The following is a 17,546-nucleotide window of genomic DNA, read 5'->3' on the forward strand; positions in this document are numbered from 1 at the left end:
AAATATAAGTACAGTGGGATAATGGTTATACCTTAAATCTCATATGAAGAACACAAGCCTATTTTTTAAGTACTATGTTCTTAAAACTCAGAGCATTAATGTGAGGATAGGTGAAGCTTGCTTTTGTTGAAGTGAATGGCAGTTGGGCACCAGTTTCAAATGAAAGAGAACTGGGCCCTCGTCTCTTACCATAAGCTTTATTTTTACACATGGGCCAAGAATAGTCAAAATGAAAACCAGTGCGGATAAAAATCAATGTTTAAAAAAAAATACAAAAAAATTGATTTAATTAAATCTGATTTTTAAAGTAAATTAAAACATTTATTTTAAAAATTCTATTTTAAATTTAAATGTGAAATTATGACAACCTAAAGCCTAAACTTAACTCTAATCTATTAAAATCATTTAAATATTTTTTTAAAAATTAAGCTGTATATATTTACTGCCAAAGTTTTAAAGAAAGTTGAACCACTGAACTGATATAGAAGCCATTGGAGAAGCACCTGGAACCACAGTTTGTTGAAGTGCTAAAGCAGCTTTTGACAGCAGTAGTCTTTTCTGCAGCTGCAGAGAGAATATTTTCTTCATTTCAGTTTATTTAACTAGTTCTGTTCAATGATTAGTTCATTCAAAGCTAAAACCCAACAGGAACTTGAAAAAGAAGGAAACTTGTTTTTCTTTTCTAATCTCTGAATAAAAATTAGGTACGAGAGGATGAGATTGTCTAGTTCCAAAATCTTAAAGGATGTGTTGACAGGAAAACATCAATTCAATTCACTAACTGCAGATAATATTTCCTTTGTTCAACAAATCAGTTAGTTTTAAATGGAAAACATGTTTTGATAAACTTCTAATAAACTTTTTTCTTACGTATCTAGCAAAATTTAAGGTTATTTTATTTAACTAATTAAAAATAACTTTACAATTTTTTTTGCATTTTTAATTGCATTCAAATTCCCATGTAAATGGAGCTTGACACAAAGCACAAATAAAAAATTAATCATCTAGTAAATGCATTACTTACCATTTTCTAACATAATAAAATGTAAAAATTAAGAATGTGAATACATGTAAATTAAGCTAGAAAACTGGTTTAATAAATGTGTATAGATATACTTATGTTCCAGGTTTACAAAAAGCAAAACCACACTTAGTGTAAAGGCTCTATTTAGTTGCAACTGAACATGTTTTAATGGTTACCAACAAATGTGAATCAACCTTTCTTTAGGAAAATAACTAAAAAGTACAAATGCACGATTAAGATCAATTATTTAAATCAAGGTTTCCTGCTTACTGATTTAAATCATGAATCGAATTGGTGATTTATATCACTTTGGTTTAAAATCAATAAATCAAATGATAAAATCAGTACATTTAAAATCAATAAATCAAGTGATAAAAACACTTTGGAAAAATAAAATATGCAGGTGTTTCTTAAAAGTGGAAAAGGATCTGGATAAAATAGTTGGCAAAGACTAGTGAGTCCCTCACCCTAGTGAAAATGCAATCAACTGCTGACCTCAGGTACAATGGTGAAATTCCTAAAAGGCAGGTAATGTTGGAGCACAAGTACTTATCAGGACGCCATGTAGAGAATGCAGGGTGGGACTACCAGGACTGATTGTTGCTGAATCCAGCTGTGATGGCAGATCCAAACCCCACTCAGAAAGGAGTTAAGGCTCTGAGGCTTATCAAGCCTGGAGATGGGGGGGTCCTTAAAAGGGAGGATCCTATTCCCTGGTCAGTGCATGCAGTGTGGGACTCTGAAGAAGCAGGACTGTAACAGAGAGCACCCTGACCTCTGGAAGCAGGGGCTGCTGACCAGGAAAACAGCTTGACAGCCTTAGCTACCCAAGCCCTCTCAGAAAGAAGAAGGTCTTGTACTTCTCCTTTTTCTTTTTTTTTTTTCCTCTTCAACTTCCCAAAGGCCTAGGACTCTGTTTTTTGTGGACTAATTTTCCACTCTACCAAAGGGATAAGACTCTCTGAACAGCACAGCTGGAGGACTGTGCCCCAAACTCAGAGACAGAAGCAGAGCCAACCTTCTTCCCAAGAGAGGCACTGGAGAGGTATAGCCTACTACTCCAGGGAAGAGAAGTGCTGCTGCATGCTACCCAAATCCTGCATTGCTGGAAGTCACAGTAACAAGACATTAAAATGCCTGAGCCTTGTGGTCTCCCAGCTGTCTTGCTGCTGTTAGGTTACCAGAGGATAAATAAAAGCACAGCCTGCAGAAATTAAGAAAAAAACTTACTACACCTGGCATAGCTGTTTCTTGAAAGGTTGCTGTCAGTACATGCCATTTTAAATGAAGAAGTTACTCACCCTGTGCAGTAATGATGTTACTTTGAGATGTGTGTCCCTATGGGTGCTCCACTGTAGGTGTGTCTGCGTCCCTGTGCTGCTGATTGGAGAACTTTGGTAGAAGTATCCATTGAACCCGCACATGCGCTGTCTCCCCTCGTGCTGTGCTACAAGGCTAGCCAGCATGTGTGGGCTAACCATCCTCAGTTCCATCTCTACCACAGAGTCAACCATTAAAATTCCAAAGTAGAGGGGAGAAGGGTGGGTAATGGAGCACCCATAGGGGGACACATCTTGAAGGAACATCGCTACTGAACAGGGTACTTTGAGTAGTGTCTCTATGGGTTCTCCATTGTAGGTGACTACCAAGTAGTACCCCCTTCAGAGGGCTGGGACTTTGGGAGTTGGGTTAGTCACTGTGGATAGTATTGTGGAGCCAAGATGGCATCAGAGGCAGAGTCCCACATAATGTGTAGTGTTTCGTGAAGGTATAGACTGAAGCCCATGTCGCCGCTCTACATATTTCTGAGAGGGGGATGTCTTAAAGGAAGGCAACAGATGATCTCATGGAGTGCGTATGAACCAAGTCCAAAGGGGTTATGTTACGAATCTGGTAGCAGTGTTTTATGCAGTTCGAGACCCACTTGGAAAGCCTCTGGGCTGATATAGCTGAGCCCTTGGATCTTTTTGCAATGGAAAGAAATAGTCTAGGGGACTTTCAAAAAGATTTTGTCTCCAAGTACAATACCAGAGTTCTCCTTACATCTAGCGTGTGGAGTATAGCTTCCATGTTGTCTCGGTGAGGCTTAGGCTAGAAGATTGGAAGATGAATGGACAGATTCATGTGAAATGACGAAGCAACCTTAGGAATGAACCTCAGATGAGGTTTAAGTGTGACCTTATCTGGAAAGAATATCATGTATGGGGGATGCGCCATCAGGGCTACTATTTCCCCAATTCTCTTCACTGAGATGATTGCGATTAAGAGAGCCGTTTTCATCGACAGATGTAACAGTGAGCAGTGGCCATATGTTTGAAAGGGGTCTTGTCAACCAGATTTAGGTCCCATGAGGGAGTAGGGAGGTGAGGTTGTGGGAAGAGTTTTGTTATTCCCTTCAGGAACCTTTTAATGGTAGGGTGTAAGAGGACTGAGTGCCCTTCTACAGATTGGTGAAATGCTGTAACAGCTGCCAGGTGGACTTTGAGGGAGCTCAGAGACAATCCTGATTTTTAAGAGTCAGGGCATAGTTCAGAATATGAGGAAGAGATGGTGAGACTGGAGAGATTTGCCTGGATGTGCACCAAGCCTGGAACCTAGACCACTTTTGCAAGTAAGTGTGGCATGTGGAGGGCTTGCTGCTGTGGAGTAGGACCTCCTGTACCTCTTTTGAACATGCTGATTCTAAATGTTGGGACCACGTAGGAGTCAAGCCTTGAGGAACAGGACTCCCAAGTTGGAATGCATGGTGCGTCCCTTGTCCTGAGAGAGGAGATGCAGAATGGCCAGAAGGGAGATTGATGGGCACATCGCAAGCTGCATCAAGTAAGGGTTCCAGGTTTCTCTCGGCCACATGGGAGCGATAAGGATTACATGGGCTCTATCCCATTTTATCTTTATCAGGACTGTCAGTAGGAGGGGGAATTGGGGGAAAGGCATAAAGGAAGTCCTTGTCCCAGGGGAGAAGAAGAGCATCTTCCAGGGAACTCTGGCCGATCCCCGCAGTATTGCTTGCACTTCCTATTCCGCGGTTATGAACAGGTCTATGGATGGTATTCCCCAGCATGCGAACATGTCCTGAAGTACTGTCAGGAGTAACTCCCACTCATGGTCATATGGGAATTTGCAGTTCAGACTGTCTTCTACTACATTCTGTGCAACTGGAAGATAAGCTACAGAAAGGGTAATATTGTGAATGTGGCACCAATTCCAAAGCTTCGTTGCGTCCAAGCACAGGGAGAGTGATCTGGCTCCCTCTTAATGATTGATATAATACATGCAAGCTATATTGTCCATAAGGATCTTTATCTGAGACCCTGTTACATGCAGTAGAAAATGAGCACAGGCATTCCTTACCATTCTTAATTCTAGTAGATTGATATGTAAGTATATCTCAAAGGTTACCGTTTTACTTGTACTTTTAGATCATTGAGATGCACTCCCCATCCCACAAGGGATGCATCAGTAGTGTGGAGAACTGACGGTGATATCTTAAGAAAGGGAGTCCTTTTGCCAATGTTGGCCAGGTCCTTCCACCAATTGAGGGATTCCTTGACCTTGACGGGCTGAGACAAGGGTTTTTGCAGACTGTCTCTGTTCGGCTTGTACATTTAGCCAAGCCATATCTGCAAGCAACGCATGTGAAGCCTGGTCTGTGAAATCACCACGGTGCTGGCTGTTATATGCCCCAAGATATGGAGGCAGACTCTGGCTGACCCTTGAGTGCTGAATTGAGCTGTGTCTATAAGCGATACCAAGGATAGGAATCTGTCCTGAGGGAGAAAGTCTTTGGCCTGTATGAAATCCAGGTCAGCCCCTATGAACACCAGATGTAGTACAGGTACAAGGGTCGACTTCTGGGAATTGATTTGCAGGCCTAGCTCTGTGAAGAAACATACCGTGTCCCTGGTGGCTCAGTGAGCGATCAGTGTTCTTGTAGCGATCAGACCCTGAGGAGGAAGTTGTCCAGGTAGGGATAGATCGTAATGCCTTGAGAGCATAGGTTGTGGAGTAAAACAGTAGAGAAGATTATGTTCCCCTTGCATCAGGAATGTAGCATCACGTAGGAAATTACTTGCATGTTCAGATATAGCACTTTCAAGACCTTTAAGTATCTTCCCGAGGTATATCTCAAAAAAAGGAAATGTAATATCTTGGTTTAATAGTAGCGTATTTTGTTCATATGTGCAAAACACAGTTGATGTTATCACTTCTATGTACAGAGGAATAAAAGAAACTCAGTAAGGAGGATAATGGCACTCAGAAACAAAATCCTTTTGGAAGAAAATATGCTAAATGCAAACTCCAGAGGAAGCAAAATGAAGAATAATTATTTATATTCTTATAAATGCCTACAGGCTAGCAACATCCTTTTAATTGAGATCATTTTTATGCTAGAAATAACTGTACTACAGTGTATCTTCAAATGGGCTATGTTATCTTTGGACCTTGAAATGTTTGTTCTTATGCTATTAAAACTTAAAAACAGAGACCTAACTAGATACTTTAAGGTTATCTTTATACCAGTTAGAAAAAGTTGCTTTAACAAATATCTTCTCCTATCTTGGCGTCTGTTCTAAAGCAACAGGATTCATAGGATCATTTGGATTAGAAGGGAGTTAGTGTGTCATATAATCAATCTTCTAAAATGTGAAGAATATACATTGCAAGGGAATGGACTATAGTATGACCCACTACAGCAGTGTTTCTCAAGCTGAGGGTTGCGGGATGGATTTAGAGGGATAGGATTGCCTGGGGTCCCATGCCACAGGGGGCCCTGGGAAGCTAATATACATGTTTCAGTCATGCAGGGCTGAAGCCTGAAGTCCTGAACTTAAGGCAGGGGTCACAAGTTTTTCTAGTGGGGGGCTCACACATTTTTTTTAATAGTTTAAAGGGGATCACCAGCACAAAAAGATGAAAAACACTGCACTAGAAAGTCTCCTCTATTTGTGTTCAAACTCCAGTGCTTGGTCCATGAAAAGAATCAAAATAATAAACCACAACAATAAATCTTTACTTCTTCAGACCTGGATGCGTGAGCTTAAGTTTAGAATAAAAAGCCTTTGCATAAAATAGATTATCCAATCTTAGATGGAAACTATTACGATGCCAAAGCTATAATCACAGAGGTATCTGCAGCAACATGTTACAGCAGAAATCCCATTTTAAAAGATCTCAATTCCATATTTGACATGTTGCTAGTCATTTATAATGTGGTTGTGCCCAACATGTGCTAGGCACTTTCCAATTAGAGAAAAATACAGTACCTGCCAATCTACATTCCCTGAAAGTACACAAAGTAAGGCATTGTCTAAACTAGGGCTAAAATGCAGGGAAACACCTTTAACTTAATTTTAGCTAGTCAAGTTATAGCCTCGGTTCCTGGGAATTCCTGTTTTAAAATTGTTTCTAGGGCCTACCCATTGTTATGATAGGTATGCAGTAACACAGATGCAACACATCGGAAGAGTAAGAAAATCAGATCAGCAGACTCTGTAGATAGTATTCCCAATTGTTCAATAACTGTTTTGTTCTGAATGCCAAAGATTATGATAATATTTAAATTGCATCAAGATTTTTCAGAGACCAAGAGGTTTAACAGGCTTCTTATTTGACTATTTCATCAAAGTAAGAGCAGAAGCCCCGAAAGACAAAAACATTTCATGAACCATTTGAGTTGAAAATAGCAGCAATGTATCAAACTAACATGTAGTAATTATTTACTAACCCTTATTGCTAAAGAAACTTTTCAACTAAATTAAGATTTTCAGATTATTTGATGTTTTAACAGGTAGTAGTTTCTTACAACACAAATATACATACATACACACCATGCAAATTCCTGTGTGGGAGTTCCAAGATACAATTACTAGATTACATAGCCTGTTTTTATATTTGCTAACATTTGCAAAACTGTACATTATCTATTTTCTTCCTGTATGTCATAGTTTCTCAACCTGTGGTATGTGTACCCTTGGGGGTACACGACACACAGTCAGGGGGTACGGGGCGAAAAACTCAGTGAAGGGAGGCAGGCTGCAGCCGCTCGCTTCCCGCCCAGTCCCAGCTCCCAGAGTGGAAAATTGAGTGTTGGGGTACTTATTAAAATTTTCAGAAGTTAGGGGGTACTTGCTACTTAAAAGGTTGAGAAACACTGCTATATGTGACAAAAATGGCAGCAAGTGAAACTGTTTCTATGTTTATTTTTTTAAAACAAATATTTAACACAATAAAGGAAAAAGTAAATGACATACTTTAATAACAAGTAGTTAAATATTCAGTAACTACCTGAAGCTGCTGTTCCTTGAACATATCTGGATGCGGAGCATTGAGAATATCATCCGCCAACTGTGCCTGGCTATCAATATTAACTGGGGTTGTAGCTTTGCTACACAAAAACTTACTGAAGATCTCCCGAGCTCTGTAAGAAAGCTACACAACAGAATTCATATCAGCATTAATTTATTTTTACAGACAAAACATTACAAGAATATAAGAATGGCCATACTGGTCAGACCAATGGTCATTCTAGCCCAGTATCCTGTCTTCCTACAGTAGCCGGTACCAGATGCTTTAGAGGGAGCAAACAGAACAAGGCATTTATTCAAATGATCCACACCATGTAACCCAGTCTCAGTTCTAGCAGTCAGATGTTTAGGGACAACCAGATCATGAGGTTCCATCCCTGACCATCTTGGCTAATAGCAATGGATGCACCTATCCTCCATGAACTTATCTAATACTTTTTTGAACCCACTTATATTTTTGGTCTTCAGAACATCCATTGGTTATGAGTTCCACAGGATGACTGTGTGTTCTGTGAAGAATTACTTCCTTTTCTTTGCTTTAAACCTGCTGTGTCCTAATTTCATTGGCTGACCCTTACTGCTTTTGTTACATGAAGGGGCATTAATGTTTCCCTAATTCACTTTCTCCACACCATTCATGATTTTATAGATTTCTCTCATATTCCCCCTTAATCATCTCTTTTCTAAGATGAACAGTCCCAGTCTTTTAATCTCTCCGCATATGGAAGCTGTTCCATACCCTTAATGATTATTGTTACCCTTCTCTGTACCTTTTCCAATTCTAATATATCTATTTTAAGATGGGGTAACTATAACTGCATGAAATATTCAAGGGGTGGCCATACCATGGATTTTTATAAGGGCATTATGATATTTTCTGTTTTATTATCTATCCTTTTCCTAATAGTTCCTAATAGTCTGTTAGCTTTTTGACTGCCACTGCACATTAAGCAGATATTTTCAGAGACTATCTACGATGACTCCAAGATCTCTTTCTTATGTGATAACTGCTAGTTTAGGCCACATCATTTTATACTTAGAATTCGGATTATATTTTCCAATGTGCATTACTTTGTATTTATCAACAGTGAATTTCATCTGCCATTTTGTTGCCCAGTCACACAGTTTTGTGAGATCCCTTTGTAATTCTTTGCAGTTAGCTTTGAATATAACTATCTTGAGTAATTCAGTATCATTTGAAAACTTTGCCACCTCACTGTTGACTGCCTTTTCCAGATGATTTATGAATATGTTGCACACCACAGATTCCAGTGCAGATCTTTGCGGATCTCCGCTGTTTACCTCTCTCCATCCTGAAAATGGTCTATTTATTCCTATTTTTAACAGTTTCTAATCCATGAAAGAAATGTTCCCTCTTATCCCATGACTGCCTATTTTGCTTAAAATTCTTTGGTGAAGGACCTTGTCAAAGAATTTCTGAAAGTCTAAGTACACTGGATCACCCTTGACCACATGTTTGTTGACCCCCTCAAAAGATCTAATAGATAAGCAAGGAATGATTTCCGTTTACAAAATCCATGTTGAATCTTCCCCAACATACTGTGCTCTTCTATGTGTCTGATAATTTTGTTCTTTGCTGTAGTTTTAGCCAGTGTGTCTGTACCAAAGTTAGCCTTACCTGCCTGTAATTGCCGGATGGCCTCTTGAGCCTTTTCTAAAAATTGGTGTCAATTTAGCTATCTACCAGTTATCTGGTACAGAGGCTGATATAAGTGAAAGGTTATATATCACAATTAGTAGTTCTGCAATTTCATATTTGAGTTCCTTCAGAACTCTTGGGTGATAACCGTCTGGTCCTGGTGTTTAAATGACCAGTTTGTTCCAAAACCTCCTCTGCTGACACCTTAATCTGGGACAGTTCCTCAGATCTGTCACTTAAAAAGAATGTCTCAGGTGTGGGAATCTCCCTCACATCCTCTGCAGTGCAGACCCATGCAAAGAATTCATTTAGCTTCTCCGTGATGGCACTGTCTTCCCTGAATGCTCCATTAGCACCTCAATCATCCAATAGCCCCACTGACTGGCATGGTTCCTGCTTCTGATGTGTTTGTAACAATGCAAGTGTATGTTAAACATGCTATTTCTGTACACAATCAGTCCCCAAACATTTTCTGTCTGTGCACCCTTTACCTAATCTGCACCCTGCCCCGGGACCTAGGGGCCAGAGCTGCGACCAGGGTTGGAGGCAGGGCCGGGAGTGGTGCCAAGAGCTGGGAGCCAAGACTAGGGCCAGAGCTGGGGGCTGAGCTTGGGACAGAGCAGAGCTGGGATGCACTCCTGTCCCGTCCCACAATAGGGGCTGGCCCAGGACCCACTGCACCTCCCCGAATCTTCCTCCGTGACCCCATTGGGGGGTGTGCCCAACAGTTTGGGGAACACTGCTGTACACTCTTGTTCCCAAATGAAAAAGAGAAGCAATTATGTATCTTAGTATATAGGAAGCTTAATTTGGTCTCTAGAGAGAGAGAAGGAGCTTAATTTTTAAATATTTCAAATAAACTTTGATGTCTTTTGCCCAACTACGTTGCTCTGAGGTTTTCCTTCGCTGAGATTTAAAAATCTAGACACTACTGTTTATTGCAATTTTAATATACATCACTTTTTGTAAATTTTTAGGTTGTCAAAATTTTTATTCTCTTTAACATTACAAATATTTTTGTGTCAGAACAGTTCCTAAGTAATGAAAAGTTCCAATCAAGAGAATTTACAATAAAATTTAAAATATTCAAAGTGCGATAATAATAAATGTCAACCTGTCAAATGTTGCTTCAAAAGTACAATAGACGCTTGTGATTTAGTGCTTCAAAAAAAATCATTAAAATAAATTATTTAAGACTTAATTTAAAGAAGCCAGTAAAATTTAACCATATACATGAATATCTGCAGTTAAAAAATTTCTGGATCTATTTTTTACTTACTTATTTTATAAACAGCTAAATTCTGAATATAATGAAAGAAAATTAAATCAAATTGTGCTCAGTGCCCTGAGGGGGTTTCAGAAAAAGTACTAGTGAAAGACTTTTGACATAGTCCCACATGACAGTCTCATAAGCCAATGAGAGAAATGTGGTATAGATGAAATTACTAGAAGTCGAGTGTAAAACTGATTTAAAGACCATACTCACAGCATAGTTATCAGTGGTTTGCTGGGGGGATCTAGTGTGGTCCTGGAGGGGACTGTCACTATTCATTATTTTCATTAATGACATGGATAGTGGACTGGGGAGTATGCTTTAAAATTTGCTGATGACACCAAGCTGGATGGGGTTGAAAGCACTTTGGAGGATAGCATTAGAATTCAAAATGACCTTGATAAATTGCGGGGTCAATCTGAAATCAGCAAGATGAAATTCAATGTAGACAAGTTCAAAGTACTGAACTTAAGATGGAAAAAATTAAATGTACAACTACAAAATGGGGAATAACTGGCTAGGTGGCAGTACTGCCAAAAAGGATCCAGGGGTTATAGTGAATCACAAATTGAATATGAGTCAACAATGTGATGCAGTGGCGAAAAAAGCAAATACCATTCCAACATGTATTAACAGAAGTATTATATGTAAGACATGGGAAGAAATTGTCCCTCTCTCCTTGGCATTGGTGAGGCCTCAGCCACAGAACTGTTTTGAGTGACACACACTAAGAAAGATGTTGACAAATTGGAGAGAGTCCACTAGAGAGCAACCAAAATGAAAAAAAGTTTAATAAATCTGACCTTTGAGGAAAGGTTAAAAAAACTTGGTATGTTTAGTGTTGAGAAAAAAATACTGAGGGAAGACCTGATAACAGTGTTCAAATATGTTAAAGGACTTTTAGAAAGAGGACCGTGATCAATTGTTGTCCAGGTCCACTGAAGGTAGGACAAGACGTAATCAGCTTCATCAGCAGAAAGGGAGATTTAGGTCAGATATCATGAAAACTTTCTAGCTGTAATGATAGTTATGTACTGAAATAGGCTTTCAAGGGAGACCATCATTGGAGGTTTTTAAAAATAGGTTAGACAAACACCTGTCAGAGACTGTCTAGGTTTACCTGGTCCTCCTCAGCCCAGGGGATTGAAATAGATAACCTCTTGAGGTCCCTTCCACTCCTACATTTCTATAATTCTACAAAAGTAGGGTGCCCCACAAAATGCTCACATAAGGACTAAATGGAATAGAAAGGCCTTGCACAGATTCTAAATATAATTACAGTAGGATTCTCAGAGATAGACTCATGGAACTGAGATGAGATGACTGTGTCCCCAGCTCAGTTCAGATAGAACCATAGGACAAAGTCCAAGAATAGTCTAAATTATTTCACTTGGCTTGGAGGAGCATTGGCTTTCAGCTAGCAACTTAATACCTGATTATAAAACATTATTTTACCTCTTTTTTGTCATGTGCAGGTACATGGTTAAAATATTCACAGGCCTGCCAGAATAAAATATTTTCTTCACTAAACTCTTTCCGTAGAAATTCCTAGGAAAAAAAACAAACAAACATACAAAAGATATGTCACAAAATAAAGACAGTTACTTACATTTTAAAATAACATTTATAGGGGAAGAAGAGGAGAGAAGAGGTTGGAGTTTGCACAATGTTTGGATTTTTTTAATTAACACAAATGTTACTATCAGTCTCAGAATCAGGCGCTTTTTTTTTTTTTTAAACTAAATTTAGGATCAGAGTTGCCCAACACTGACCTTTTCCATAGTTTTAGAACATGTTCAATTTGTGATACTGAATCAAGTTACAATCAGTGTATTTCAATGTACAAAGTCTCTGTTTAGAACTTTGCATTGTGAGATTGGTTCACCATCTAAAGAACAAGTTTTTAATAAGGATTTAAATAATTTTTAATTACACTAAAATAGTTACACTGTAGGGAAGTTGCTTATCTTTAACTGAAGTTTTAACAGAGTACAATTGTTAAAGTGAAAATTTTCCCCTAGAGTGCACTTTATTCGTGTAAATGGTCCTCACTTTTATGACTATGTCCCATTGACTTCAAGGACTACAGAACTATCCTCAAATTCTGCATGCATTACAATATACATAGGGCAACTTTGAAATAGCCTTCACATTTGCTCATTTGTATGGTCACTTGTGCTCTCTTTGGAAGATGTTTACCATGGAAAAAAGGAAAATCTCCCAGTACTATTTATTGTAATTAAATCATTTATATCATTGTAGCATCCCATTGTGTTGGGCACAACACACCAGCGTAATTGATGTTTCTCTGCACATGTTCCTTGTGAGCACTTTATGCATTAAAAATATCTAAAGAAAATTAATTTGGTGATATCTTAAAAACAAGCCACAAACAATATGTCATTTGAACAAGATCTGTTTAGTCTTTATTTGTCTTAACAAACACTGTTTAACTAAAGATTTGGTTTCAAAATGTACCAGACACAATGGGCCTGATTCGTCTTTCAGACAGATTTTTCACTGATGTCAGTGGAATTCCCCTGATTCACACCAGTCTAAGAAGGGAATCATCACCAAGGCACTTAGCCTTACTATGCACTTACTAAGCACTTACTATGTTTTATATAAATAAACATTTCTTTTTAACTTTTAAACTGGTATTAAAGCACATCAGAAACTGGTCTACAGTCTACTAATCTACTCATTGGTCTCCATAGTGCCACAAATTACATAATTTTTCACAAGACTAATATTGAACTCAGAAAGACTTAAGTGTCATTTAAAATTAAAAATAAAGTCTCACTCTTTATTTACAAATGCTGAGAATTTTAGGCTTCTAGGCTGAGCAAAATTGAAGCAATGGCAAGAAATAAATATCCAACTCAAGTCAAAGCACTTTTTTATATATTAAAAAGGCATGCACTTTATACTTTCACCCCCTCCTTCTGGATGTGTTCTTTTTTAATGTTCCCTTTAAAGCGTTGCACTATTTGGGATGGAACAAAAATTCTAGTTTGCTGCTTATTTATCCATGACATTTTTATTTCCTAATCTTCCTTCACTGTTGGCTAGAATGTTTAAGGGCTAGAATATCAAATGTCTAACTCAGTGTTTGTGTATAAACTACAGCTTGTGGGCATAGAATCATAGAATCATAGAATATTAGAGTTGGAAGGGACCTCAGGAGGTCATCTAGTCCAACCCCCTGCTCAAAGCAGGACTAACCTCTGCTATATCATCCCAACCAGGGCTTTGTCAAGCCGCAGCTTAAAAACCTCTAAGGATGGAGATTCCACCACCTCCCTAGGTAACCCATTCCAGTGCTTCACCACCCTCCTAGTAAAAAACTTTTTCCTAATGTCCAACCTAGACCTCCCTCCCTGCAACTTGAGACCGTTGCTCCTTGTTCTGTCATCTGCCACCACCGAGAACAGCCTAGCCCCATCCTCCCTAGAACCCCCTTTCAGGTAGTTAAAGGCCGCTATCAAATCCCCCCTCACTCTTCTCTTTTGCAGACTAAACAAGCCCAGTTCCCTCAGCCTCTCCTCATAAGTCCTGTGCTCCAGCCCCCTAATCATTTTTGTTGCCCTCCGCTGGACTCTCTCCAACTTGTCCACATCCTTTTTGTATTGGGGGGCCCAAAACTGGACACAATATTCTAAATGCAGCCTCACCAATGCCGAATAGTATCAAGGACATGGCATGTATCAAGGACTCTGCAAGTTAGATGTGTACAAAACTGTGTCCTTCAAATTCTGGCCCTGGAGGACTGGCACACTATACTTTCTTATTTTAAAACAAACTGGACATGTTACTTTGTAATGGGGTGCTGGGGAGACAGAAGGTGTGCTTTTTGCAATTGCAGGCTCAACAGATCTCTGCAATGACTCCTCTCTTACTCATGGGAGTGAATCATTAAGTCCATACGTAGGTTCAGATCTCTCCTTTTCTTTCCTGATGTAGCTAAACAGAGTCCCTGTAGATTCTGCTTTTTGTCTGGGTATCTTCTGATGCCATTTTGCAAACTCTTCTATAGTATAATGACTTCATTTAGGTTAATCAAATTGCATAAAATTGTGAGTGATCTTCTCTAAAAGTTGCAAAAATGTGTTAAAGAAACTTCCATCAACACTGGTAAAAATGTCCACTATTTCCACAAATCTTTTCCAGAGAACCTAGTTGTTACTTAGGATAATTAAAAATATAGGGAACAGAAAAGACTGTTTTGGGTCAGAAGGGGAAACCTTGGGTTTCTGAAGAAATTTCATAATCTAGTTTGCTTGTGAAAATAGTTTTGACAACATTAACTGATTTTGTTGATTCAAATCTGTGTTCTGCAACAGAGTTGGTGTGACTGTGGACAAGTCAATTAACGTGCAAGTGCCTCACCATTTCCTTATTTTAAAAATGGGGATAACATTACTTATTCCCTCACAAGGGTGTTGTGAGGTTTAATTCATACTTGGGAAATGCACTTTTCCAGTATAACTGGACAGACTTGCAAATAAACTAAAGGAAGCTTCCATGTGGATGAAATAAAGTTTTGATCATGCAAATAAGCTGAATAGTCTATCAATTCTTTAAAAAATATTTAGACAGACATTTATGACTGAAAATTTATTTTGCCTATGTCTGCAAATACAGTTGAATGACCCTGTCAAAAGATATGTGGAAGCCTTACTAAACATTCATACACAAAGGATATGGGTAAAATTTTCACTGCCATCAACTAAGAGTATTGGACTTCCATTGTACTGCAGTATGTAGGAAACTGCAGGGTTTCTATAAACTTGGTTCAGCTGAAAATACAGTTTAGTTTTAGCTAATAAATATGCTTAAAATGTCAATCCTTTTGTGTTACAGTGATCTTTTACTCTAAAATCTAAGGACAGTGCCAAGAAAAACAAAACAATCACAGGAAAACATCTCTACAGAGATATTAGATGTTTTGGAAGCCCCCTATTTCCCCCTCATTACTTACAGAGAAATACCTAACGCCAACTGGATCCTGAAGAAGACGTTCAAATGAAACGGCCCAGCTTGCAACTCTTCTTTCTCGGAGTCGTCGACAGCTCTGTACACTGGGAAGACTAGCATTGCTACTGAGGCTATTATCACTGATACAGTCTTTTAAATCGCTACTGTTTAGCTCTGTTGAAAAAGCACAAAGAAACCGCTCAATAGAATTATTTTTTCCTGTTCTCCTCTCCTTAATAACTCTTTAGCAGGCTTTTCATGACACCTATTGATTTGCACAATAGTGCAAACTTCACAAAACATGCTTTACTCTTTTGGGACTAACTGCACTGAAAAATAACCTTCTCTCAAATTCTCTCCTATCCAATTACAAAGATAATTAAACTATTATTTTAAGGGCTATAAGCACTTCTTTGGCAGCAACTAATGCCAAGAGCACCAAGGGGCCAGGAGGGAGGGGAGACAGTCTCCAATCCCCACCACATTGAACCAGTACTTCGGGCACATATGCCCCAGGAGTATCACACCCTTTAAGAGGAATCCATAATTAATCAGGAAGGAGACACAGAACAGCTGCTGCCAGTGTCTGTAACACCAGGCAGCTAAGCCTTATGTGCTGAGATATCAGCAGTTCCAAACTCTATGAATTGATTTGTGTGGTTGGAATACTGATTACTGAATGTGGTTGGACAGTCGGAGCATTGCAGTATATGCTCTAAACTTGGTCAGAGACATTTCTGACACCAGCAGGGACTCACCCCTGCTCTATGCACAGCAGCAAAGAAACTGCAAGAAACCTTGGGGCCCCAGTGACCTCCCAGTCCATGTGGGGCAAATAATCCAGGATAAGGGTCTCCTTAGAGGCTGCTGCTGTTCAGCAGCCTCTCCTTCTTGGGGGATGCTGCATTCTTCTTAAAGTAATACTGCCACTGAAAAATTCTCTGGAAAGCTAACAAGGAAGCAGTAACCTCGTTTCCTACACCATTCAAGAGTTTCTAAATAGAATGTTTCAAGTGTATATAACAGTGTATATACTGTATATACAATGTTTCCTGTGAAGCCAGTCTGCTCTCCAACAGTCTAAACCTTGGGTGGAAAACCTACTTTATTAAATAAGAAAGCTAACTATTGAAAAGTGTGGACTGGGTTCGCGTTTTATGATTTTTGTTTTGTATTGTAACCATTTGTTTCCACCACTATCTCTTGTTTATAACTAAATCATTATTCTTTCTTTAATAAGCCTACTTTTGTTTAATGATAAGTGCTCACAAGCGCTGTGTGGTTTACAGTAGCAGTGATTTAAGGTGGTTTAAGGGTTTGGTTTTTTTTTAAGTACATCAGAAGCACAAACTGGCACCACTGTGCCACAGTGGCACCACTGGACAATCAAAGTGCCAAAGAGCACTCAGGGAAGACATGGGTGTTGCGGAGAAGCTTAATAAATTCTTTGCATCCATCTTTACTGCACAGGATATGGGGGAGATTCCCATGTCTCAGCCATTCTTTTTAGGTGACAAATCTGAGGAGCTGTCCCAGATTGAGGTATAGAGGAGGTTTGGAAACAAATTGTTAAATTAAACAGTAATAAGTCACCAGGATCAGATGGTATTCATCCAAGAGTTCTGAAGGAACTCAGATATCAAACTGCAGAACTACTAACTGTATTGTTTAACCTATTGCTTAAATCAGCTGCTGTACCAGATCACTAGCGGATAGCTATTGTAACACCGATTTTTAAAAAAAAGCTCTGGAGGCCATCCTGGCTTTAACAGCCTGGAAAGTCTGATTTCAGTACCAGTCAAATTGGCTAAAAGCACAGTAAAGAACAGAATTATCAGACACAGAGATGAACACAAAATGTTGAGGAAGATTCAACATAACTTTAGTAAAGGGAAATCACGTCTCACCAATCTATTAGAATTCTTTGTGGGGGGTCAACAAACAGGTCAACCACGGTGATCCAGTGGATATAGTGTACTTGGACTTTCAGAAAGCTTTTGACAAGATCCCTTACCAAAGGCTCTAAAGCAAAGTAGGCAGTCATGTGATAAGAGGGGAAAGTCCTCTCATGAATCAGTAACTGGTTAAAAGATAGGAAACAAAGGGTAGGAATAAATGGTCATTTTTCACAACAGAAAGCAGTAAATAGCAGGGTGCCCCCGAATCTGCATTGGGAGCTGTGATCTTCAATATATTCATAAGTTATCTGGAAAAAGGGGTAAACAGTGAGGTGGCAAAGTTTGCAGACAATACTAAATTACTCAAGGTAATTAAGTCCAAAGCAGACAGCAAAGAGTTAAAAAG

General features: G+C 39.0%; 1 protein-coding gene across 2 annotated transcripts in view; it reads right to left on the minus strand.

The window, feature by feature from the left end:
• The window catches only part of RGS12 (regulator of G protein signaling 12), a 124,897-nt gene that overhangs the window by 31,880 nt on the left and 75,471 nt on the right, over positions 1-17,546 (minus strand). For both annotated transcript variants that reach the window (XM_067558887.1, XM_067558888.1), the window contains exons 5-7: positions 15,247-15,416; positions 11,721-11,813; positions 7,313-7,456 (exon numbers count right to left, since the gene is read on the minus strand). In XM_067558887.1, the coding sequence (XP_067414988.1) occupies positions 7,313-7,456; positions 11,721-11,813; positions 15,247-15,416 (407 nt within the window). The remainder of the gene's footprint in view (positions 1-7,312; positions 7,457-11,720; positions 11,814-15,246; positions 15,417-17,546) is intronic.

This window comes from Emydura macquarii, unplaced genomic scaffold, assembly GCF_026122565.2.
Source record: "Emydura macquarii macquarii isolate MOO-44397 ecotype Brisbane River unplaced genomic scaffold, CSIRO-AGI_Emac_v2 contig_2199, whole genome shotgun sequence".
Lineage (NCBI taxonomy): Eukaryota > Metazoa > Chordata > Testudines > Chelidae > Emydura > Emydura macquarii.